Source organism: Ammospiza nelsoni, chromosome 4 (assembly GCF_027579445.1).
Source record: "Ammospiza nelsoni isolate bAmmNel1 chromosome 4, bAmmNel1.pri, whole genome shotgun sequence".
Classification (NCBI taxonomy): Eukaryota; Metazoa; Chordata; class Aves; order Passeriformes; family Passerellidae; genus Ammospiza; species Ammospiza nelsoni.
Genome location: NC_080636.1, coordinates 47733435 through 47743505, shown reverse-complemented (window position 1 = coordinate 47743505; position 10071 = coordinate 47733435). Strand labels below are relative to the sequence as shown.

Here is a 10071-nt window from a genome sequence, read left to right as displayed (position 1 = left end):
TAAACCAAGCAAAGTCATAATTTGATTATGCATGAATAAGAAAACTGAGGGAAAAGAAATCAAGTAAAGAAGCTCCTTTCCCCCCCTCACTGTGTTCAATAATGCAAGACAAACATACTGTGATGAAAGCAAATAAAGAATATCATACCTCTGGCAGTAAAATAGGAGCCTCTTAACACGATCCTGTGGGAGGAAGAGAAAGAAAGCAGGAAGGGACAGCAGCTCTCCAGGGAAAACCAACAATATTGTACTTACTGAAGTTTGACTTTGCAAAGAGATGGATAGGATTTCTCAACACTTCTGAATTGTGGCAAAACGGACACAACACAAATTTTCATTACTCAAAATCAGAAGACGGCGAGAAAAAGCCAAACACACCAATGATTAACTATTGCCACAGAGGTAGTAATTAATTCATTGGCAGCTGTAATTGAAAGCTCTCTTAGGAATGCAATGCACTGAAGATTCCAAATCTGGTATTCCTAGAGGGACTTTACACAGTAAATACTACCAATATTATGATTCAATTAACTTCTTTATATGTTAATTAGACTTCTTAGAGTAAGAAATGTTCTCAGATTTTGTTTTCTCTGTTTAATTTCTTCAAAAGGGAAATTCAAATGCTTTTGTCCATTTGCATCTTAAAACTTTCTGCAGATGACTGATACCACACTGACCCCTAACAACTCCAGGTCAGAGTCACTACTTAAAAATTCTGCAAGTAATTAAGACCACTCAATTTAAATGATAAGCATCAGGTTTTTGACAAGGGTCAGACTCCTCTGGAATAGCTTCACATGTGAACCAAAAATCTACTGAAGAACTAAAAACAGATCACTAAGATCAGATGATGCTTTCCTAAGAATTCTAAAGAAACTGAAGGAAGCTGAAAAATTACATAAAGTCTAATCTCTAAACAAGTAGAAAGCAGTGCCTTAAAGATTTTTGTACATGATTTTGCCTTAGGAAATTTTAAGTCATTTAAAAAAAAAATGAAACCCATAACTACCAAAACCCCCCAAAACCTCCTGCCATCCATCCCAAGGTATTTCCAGGCCAGTGGTCATGCCAAGCTGGCAGTGTGTGCAGCTGGCTACGTCATTCCAGGATGAGGAGCTGTAAATTAATCCTTGCTAACACATCGGTAAAGGTTGCACAAAAAGCAAAACTGACAAACACTGACAATTCATTTTAGCAAAAGGAAGTAAACAACATCTGAACATATATATATCTGAAGATAATTTTTTCTTCTGCATATTCTACACTGAAAACAAAGCACTTAGTAGCAAGAGATCATGACAGTACTAATTCAGAATTAGAATGCAGAAAATTTAAACTTCACATTTATTCAACATGAAAGTTTTAAAGCTCCTAATAACGTATAAAGACTAAGTTTTAGAAGAAGTATTAAAAAGTGCAGTTTCTGCAGCTGGTGTGACTGATTGATAAGCCAAGTTTAGAGCCATGGTGGTCAGGCCTTACCAAGGCACAAAAGAAGCCTCTTCATTCTCCTTCATACATGTCAATTTGATTTTCAGATCCAGTCATAAATGCTGAACCAAAGCAGAGAATTCAAGGCAGCCCACCAAACAGGCTGGTCCTTCGCTCACCCTGCACTCTGCTCCCTGATAACCCTGAGGGGAGGGATGCTGCAGCCATCCTTCTTTCTCACAAGACCCCTGCCATCTCCGCCCAGTGCAGAACCTTGTTATCCCAAACCGATAAATCACAAGTACAAACTCCTCTGCCAAAGCAATAATTGACAAAGAGCTTTTTTATCTGAAGAACAGATGCCATCTCTTCCTCACCTGCTTCCATTCCAGACCTCCTTGACTGGTCCTAGAGTGCAGCACATCTACTCTACGTTGGCCCCGCACAGCAACTCTCCTTCCTTCCCTGCCCCAGCTTTAGAGGAGAAGAAAAACACAAAGCAGCACAAAGTGAGAATGCCATGCCCAAGCAAGCACCAATATTTTGGTTTTCCAACTCTACTGAAAAATGGCATCACCACAGCACCCATATCCTAGGCTAGACATGAGGATGGAGAGCTGCAAAGCACCATAGGTACCACAAAACCTCAATAATGGGAGGAAATATATACCAACAGTCTGAGGCAGTGAAATCATATCAAAGGGAAAATGTATCAAAAACATTAGATTAAGAACCACATACAACTGTGATAAGAGGGGAAAAATTTATTGGTCCTTTAGATTTCCAATGATTGCTTGTAATATGTTCAGCAAATTCATTCCAATATTACATACAAAGGTTACATACAAAGGACTTCCTTGCTTGCCATGTTAGAATTAGCTTAACATCCAGTGGAAATGTAAGGAATAAAAAGCAAAAAGGATACTCTTGAATTTATTGTGAAATACATTATTATTTTTTCCTATTTCAGCAAAACACCTGTAAAGGACTGGGTTCTGTGCTCAGCACCCACCTTCCACAAAGGTGACTCTCGCAGATCACAGAAGGCACTTGAAATTCCTGGAAGTTGGGACGTGGGGAAGAGGAGGGATAGCAATGCGCTCCTTTTTACTAAGTGCAATCCTAGTATAAATTCAAGCAGCCACAAAGCATTTAGATACAAAACCTCAGGCAGACATGCTAATGAAGGGCTGCAAAGCTGGAGGGCAAGGAGAGCTGCGTGTCCCCGCCCGTCAGTCGTCGTCTCCGCCGCAGAGGAGCAGCAGCGCTTTCCTGTAGTCCCCGGACGTGTCTTTCTGTCAAGGCAGCACAGCAGCACCTTGAGTCACCAGGGCAGCTGCCAAGGAGGGCCCCAGCCTGTGACACTCATCCCACCCACAGGAAATCCACATGGATGACTCTCTGCTCAGGAACGACGCAAGGAAATTCTCTGCCTCTGACATGAGAGCTGTATTTACACAGACAGGCTGCCAGAAACAAAAAATCTCCAAAAGCTTTACTAGAAAACAGAGCTGCCTGCTGCACATTTGACACATTTGTCTGCAGGGGAAAGTCCAAAGGAGAAGCCCAAAGCAGCACCAAAAGTAACTCATGGGCAAAGTGCACCTGCCACTGCCTAGAAAGGCACCAGCTCTGCTCCCTGTAATCAATGGGAAGCTCTGATATGAAATCTGTATGGGGCTGGCAGGCATTGCCAAAAAAAACTCCACCCAGGCTAGTTAAGGGAGCATAATGTCAGGAATGACAACAAAAATCATAAAAAAGCAGGACTTTGAGTATAAAACCAGAGGAGAAAAATAAAAGTCTTTTGGTTTAACTTTGCAGCAACAGCTGGCTCCAGATTTCTTGCTGGCTCCTTCCCTTCCTGTTCCTTCCCATCCACTCAAAGGAAATTCTGACTCAGAGTAGTTCCACATTGAAATCCTTTTCATTTGGAAATGTTGCCAAGGGACCCACATCACAAACCCAAGATCTAAACTTCAACCTCATGGTAATTCAGACTCCCAACCCCAGAGTTATCTCTGGGGCCAGCACCCTCTCTGAAGCACTGCACAATAAGGAACCCAGACAAGAACAAGGAAATGATGCAGTAGCTAAATATGGTGTATGAGTAAGTGCAATTTCAGAAAACCACATCATCTGCCCTAGTGAACACTGGAAGGAAACATTTTCCATAGGAAGTGTCCCCCTCTTCAACAATGCCATGTCAAAACTGCAGAGGAAACTCCATCTCAGAGTCCAGGTCACCCAGCTCTACCCACACCCATCCTCTGCCAAGAAAAACAACAGTGAAAACAATGACATCTCAATCACCCCTGCATTCCCTGAGGACAAAACAGTAAATTTACCTGAATCATTTGATACAAGGACTTTGCAAAATTCTTTCTGAATTCTTGTCTAATATCCAGCAGATCAACTTCACTTCTTGAAACCATGACTCTGATCAGGGTGTCATCATCAGTGCCAGCCCCCTAAAGGGAAAAGACCAAATAATTCTCAAATATGAGTCTGCTCTGGACAGATGCTGCAACAAAACACGAAATACAATTAAGTATTGTACAACATGAAAGCAACAAGTGGCATCTCAAACCACTCCTGCATTACGGTTCAGCTCCAAAACAGAATATTTGGGACAGCATCATGAGACATTCACACTGAAATGTAGGGAACAGAGAAGCTCTGATCCCTGGACCTCTATCACGTGCCAGATTCTCAGGCCTCTTATTTCATGTTTCATCTCAGGCTTCAGCTGTGAATGCCCACATAAATGTAAAAGACCCCAGTTCCAAGCTCAGGCAGTAGCACAGCTGCTCACCACAATCAGAACCATGTGTAAACCCCCCTGCAGTGCTCCCTGAGGCTGCAGAACTGCATTCACTTCTGGAACTGGGCACCTCAGTCCCAACGGTGACCAGGACAAAGCAACATCCTACAGCAGGACACAAGCAGAGCAACTCACCCCACCAACTCTCCTGCTGCTCATTATGGGAGCACAGCTTCACAAACCTTTTCCAACCACACAAACATGCCCCACTCTGTCATGCTCAGTGCTTAAAACATTTCACCTTCCTGTGTGGACCAAGGCCCTGACCCCTCTGCTCAGACAAGGCAGACTCCACGCAAGCTGAAGCTGTACAAACTTTGATGTGCTGACCTGCAGATGCACCTCAGGGAAGGACTTGGCAGAGCCCCCACGGTCATCTTCAGCCTAACTTCCAGGGCCACTCAATCCTTCTGGGTGCAATATTCCTGGATTACACCTAAAAATGCCCTGAAGCTGCTCCGAAGTTATGCCATGAGTCCGGTGGTTTCTGAGGAATAAAAGCCAAGCTCTACCCTACCTAATCATGAAAGCCAGTTCTGCCCAGTGCAGAACCTTGTTATGCCAAACCAACAAATTAGAAGTAAAAACTTCCCTGTCAAAGTAATAATTGACAAAAAGCTTTCTTATCTGAAGTGTTGAACAATTTATATTCAAAAAAACCTCAGGGGATCTCACCAGCGCACATTGGTCAGGCTCCTCACAACAGAAGTGTATAAGAATCTAAAACCTACAGGAAAATTGCAGTCTTTAAAAAATAAAAATAAGAGCAAAGTAATCCTCCTCAGACAGCTCATCCTACTGATACAATACTTTCTATTTTTCACCTGAACCTAATTCTGCATTGGTATCCACAGAAGCAGTAAAGGACTTTTAAAAATTAAGCTATCATTTTGTGTCTCATCACTAACTCTCAAGCTGCCACCTCATCTTCTGACAAATGCACTTTCAGGGCTCTCCAGCAAGGGCAAGGGAGGAACTCCTCAAGGAAGCTGATAACTTGCCTGAAAACAATAGAGTACCTGCCTCTGGTTTAATTAATATTACCCACTGGGAGTTAAAAATTACAGCTTTCCTTGCTTATCTCTTCCCATCCAAGAGAAGGTGAAGCCAACAGAAACATGAATGCACTGCTAATATAATTCCCACATGTAATATTTTGCAGCTGTTTAAGCCTTTCCTTTTCTCTGCTGAGTTTCTTTTGCTTCTCCAAACAGGATGGATAGTAACCAAAATGTGTTCCAGAGCTACCCAATGCCCTCAGTCTGTAAACGCTCACATCCAAATCAAAGAGTACTAATTTGCACAATCTACAATTCTTTCCTTCCTCAGTACATCCACCACCTAAAGACACTGGCATTTAATCAGCTGGGAAGTGCCCAGTGGATATTGCCAGATGTTCTCCAGTGTAGCAACAGCAAACCAAAGAACAGCTGATGAGACTAAAAGGTCTGTGGTCTGACAAATCCATAATGAACTCCAAGGAAACCATGAATTATTTGTATCCTCTCCCAGCCCTGCACTCCCTGAACCTTTGGCAGATAGTTAGTGATACTGTCAGCATTTACAGCGGCCGAAGAAATTAAGAACAAGCTAAAGGGAGAGGAATTGTAGCTGGAGAAGATGCAAAGTGACACAGGGAAAACATTTACCTACCTTCATGGAATAATACAGGGTCTCAGCAAAATAGGCAGGCACGCTTCGGATGCATTTCACTGGAAAAGACACATTATTTAATTATTTACTGCTATCAAACACAGGGCAATCTCTTATTGCCAAGACAAGGTGTTTGTCACTGGGTCATTCTCTCCAGAGGTGTCACATGGTCTCTTCCTCTGTAACAACTCTTTGGGTTCTGAGATGTAGAACAAATTTATTTCTGATAGCAGAGTGACTTTATTAGTCAAACTCTCCAACACTGTCCTAGATAAGCTGCCAGGAATGCAGGTAAAGGCAGAGCTCTTCTCAGCTCTGGCAGAGGTGCACATGACCACACAGAAAGCAGTTCACCACCTCTTCTCCAGACATAAAAATAGATGCCAGGTGATTATGTTCCTAAAGGAACCCTGTTTTCCCACCAGCCTCTGTGACACCTGCAATTTCAGGCAGCCTAGGGCCAGACACGCCAGGACTCCATTACCCACTGCCAGGAGCAGCCTCTCCAGATCACCCGAGGTCTCACGGTCAATGGTCTCCTCAATCTGGAAGCCAGAAATGGTCATGTACTTGTCAAACACTGCAAAACAAAAGGTGCTCAGTCAGGGAGCAGCCAACATTGCTGCCAGTGCCCCTCAGGACAATGCCCCCTGTGTGTGAATCTATAGCTCAGGTACTATTGGCCACTCACTGTCTTGTTCTGAGCACCAATTTCCCATCAGATGCCCCCTGTACAACCCCTCCCTGCACCTGGAAAGAACAGCTCCATGTATTCTTCCCAATGACCTAAGCAGATTGGTAAAGGGGACTTCTGGATGGGCAAGGAGCAGGAAAAAAGCTATTGTCCCTCTCTTATCAGCTCAAAGTAGGCACCTCAATATGGGCTGAGGTTTGCCAGGCTGGATTTCAGGCAGAGGTTCTCAGCCCCTCATTAACCACACTACCTACCCCTCCTCAAGTGGGAAACACTGCGGGTTCCCAAGATAGTGATGAACTTTTCTTCATCTGTTCCCCACTTCAGCTCCCCAGCTCTGAACAAAACCTGTTACAAATTCAAAATATCAAAACATCAGCATTTGTTTTGTGTCCACACCTCCTGTTGAAAAGCTCTATTTGTCTCACTCTAAGGAGAATTAAATTTACTAACAAGCCATAGCTGGAAGGAAAAAATGAAATGAAATTGCCAAGTACTGAGTTGATCTTAGAAATAAATGAAAAATATCTGAAATTGACTGTGAAGGCATTTCCATGAGTAATGCAGCTTCAGGCCCTGAAACTGACTGTGCATAGTCCTCTTCATAAGGACTCAAGTTTGCTGAAGCTGTGATAATACAGATAAAATCTATTCCCAGTACTGCCTTTTCTGCCCTTTTAACCCTTTCCTTGTTCAAGTGGCATAAAATTTGTTACATGATTGGCTTCAACAGCAAAACCACACCAACTTGGCCCAGGAGGAAGTTCTCCAAGAAGGAGGGGAAGATGGATCTAGAAGCTCTCACAAAAAGAATTTTCAGGCTGATATATTCTTAGCTGTTTGAAACCAGATTTTAATCATGGTTTTAGCACATCTGTGGCTTTTCAGGCAAGTCTGTATTTGCTGCAAAGACCTGGGTGCATTTTCAGCACCAGGAAAGTAAAGCACTTCAAGAAGCTGGAATGAGCAAGAGCCAGGAGAGAACAAGAAAGAAAAAAGCAATTTGGAAAATGAAACAAGTTCTTTTTCCTGACAGCTGGAAAACTTTGCCCTTTTCCAAACTGTGCTAAGCTTCTCTGTAAGGAGAAAGGTTGTACATACTGTAGTATATATGATCTTTTTAATATTCATGGTACAAAGTGAAAAAAAGGTGGAGAGGAAAAATCTCTCAAGGCATTCACTGCCAGGATATTTATTACAAATAACATATGCTAAGCCCTGCAAATGAATCCAGCACTCTCCATCCAGTAAAAAATGAGAAGTCCCAGTACAGCATTTAGAAAAATAGCAGCAAAAGACAGATTTAGAGATACTACAATTTGCAAATAGAACTTTATGTCAGCTTTAAGTTGGTACCTGCCTTGCCATTGGGCAATACACAAAACATACCTCAACTGTGTAACTTGAAAGAAGTGATATTCACAAAAGCTTTTTCAACAAGACAGATTTTCTCCTTCAGGCATTCTCAGACAAGTCCCACAATTACTTTGAATTAATATTTAGCAATCATAAAAAATTTAAACATCACTACTGAGCAAAAAGTTTGCCTTCTAATGCATCAAGTCCTTTCCAGAATATATGACTCAAAAAAAAACATTGGGAAGCCAAAAATACTCCTACATCTGCAGTCATGTACCCCAGTTCTGACCATCTGTACCTGGCAATAGCAATTACGAAGTGACTGAATCTGTTCCCGCTGTGTGGTGGTGAATGGCAAAGTCCATTGACTCAAGGACCCAGCCCGATTTATATGCATGCAGCAAACCACAGAGACTGTTTGGAGAACCAGGACCTTCTCAAGAGCTGGGTTTTAGTGCCTCCTAAATTTAGCTGCTCATTTAAACCCAATTAAAGAGGCCAAAAGGAATCTACCTGCCTACCAGGGCCAGTGCTTCATACGTTTCCCTCAATTACATAAGCCCAGCTAAAAGCAAGACTGAAAATTTCATGGAACAGTCTAGTGCACGATTCAAACATTTGCCCCTCTAATTTTCCAGCTGTAATTGTCACAGGAAATTAACTTTGATAGCAAAACAACAATGCTTTCTGCATTTAAGTGACAAAGGATAGGCCTGTACCAGTAAAATATATTTTGCCAATCTGTCTCTCCATCTTGCTGTGCTTTCAGAAGAACATTTTATTGATCTAATATTCGGTGTTTACTCTTGTCACCTTGAAACAATCCAATTCCTTTCATCTCAGCAGACAATTTATGAGAGGAAAATGTCTCATGCAGAGTTGTCTGAAATAACTGAGAAGACCCATGTATTAACTGAATTGTAATCAAATCACTGAAATATCAACCATCACTCCAACAAAGCGAATGGCACCAGCTAGAGACAGGCAAGGACAGGGTTAACTGCGGGCATTCCTCTCCATCCAGACACAGGGGCAGGGAGCAGTCATGGACAGGGATTCAATTCAGAGAGAAGTCCAAGTCAGGTATGAAGGAATGAACTGTTAATATCTGAGTTTTCCAGCAGTGGGTGCCTCAGCATCACCAAGCCTCAGCCTCTTCCAATGATCTACTCACTGTTTTATTCAGGCTCTTCATTAAGTAATAAGCAAAACTGAAGTGTGAAAGCGCAACAAATTTTGATCCCAGTATTTCAGGTTTTGACACTTTTGTCCAGAACATACAAGAGCACATGAAAACATATAAGAAAACCAGAGAACCTTAACTGTCACTTTCACATTTGAATTCCAGCTGTTTGCCATCTTTGTGAAACAACTCAAAATACCCCAAGCCCTAAGTAAGTCACCCACCTGAGCATCCTGTTCAACAAGAGCCTCATCAACTCCAACATCAGGATCTCTGTTTCCCTAAACAGAAATTCAGAAGTTGTTAAACTGAAGAATTAGCAGATAAGTCAAAAAGCATTGATCTGTTACATTGATCCTGTAAGTTACTGTAACAAGTCACCCCTAAGGCATCTTGTCCAAAACCTCCTTGTTTTCCCTTTTACTTTCATGTGTCTGGATGAAATAAGGGTCCTCTTCTCCTTTTGCCCTCCAAACCCCACATAGCAGCACCTGCTACACCCATGGGCATCACAGAAGTGTTTTGCTTCAGTGATATGGAAATTACTCAGAAGAGAGCCCAAGGCTGACCCTGCATGTCAGAGCAAGTGCCTCAGCTCCAGAGCCAGCCCTGCCTAGCACAGGCCCATCCAGAACCCAGCTTAGTCAGCAGGAAGGGCTAAGTGCACCCAGCAGTGAAAGTCAGCCCACAACAGCACACCAACCTGCAGCAGCACCACCAGCAGCCTCTGGAAATGGCCTGAGGTTTCCCCTGTGATCTTATCCTCCAGGTCAGCTTCATACTCTGCAAAAGAGCAACATCCGCTCACCACCGTGCAGGGGCCCTCACTATTTAGAGGGCAGAGCAAGGAAAGGCACAAAGTCCCCTTGACAGACAATTTGTAGAATCATCTATCAGAAGCATCTTTCACACTCAGGACATTCTGTT

At 42.7% G+C, this 10071-nt stretch overlaps 1 protein-coding gene across 2 annotated transcripts in view; it reads right to left on the bottom strand.

The window, feature by feature from the left end:
* Positions 1-2180: 2180 nt before the first annotated feature.
* The window catches only part of ANXA5 (annexin A5), a 30685-nt gene continuing 22794 nt past the window's right edge, over positions 2181-10071 (bottom strand). For both annotated transcript variants that reach the window (XM_059470004.1, XM_059470002.1), the window contains 7 exons: positions 9848-9927; positions 9369-9425; positions 6857-6950; positions 6393-6488; positions 5909-5967; positions 3780-3902; positions 2181-2726 (listed from right to left, as the gene is read on the bottom strand). In XM_059470004.1, the coding sequence (XP_059325987.1) occupies positions 2664-2726; positions 3780-3902; positions 5909-5967; positions 6393-6488; positions 6857-6950; positions 9369-9425; positions 9848-9927 (572 nt within the window). In that variant the 3' untranslated portion in view covers positions 2181-2663. The remainder of the gene's footprint in view (positions 2727-3779; positions 3903-5908; positions 5968-6392; positions 6489-6856; positions 6951-9368; positions 9426-9847; positions 9928-10071) is intronic.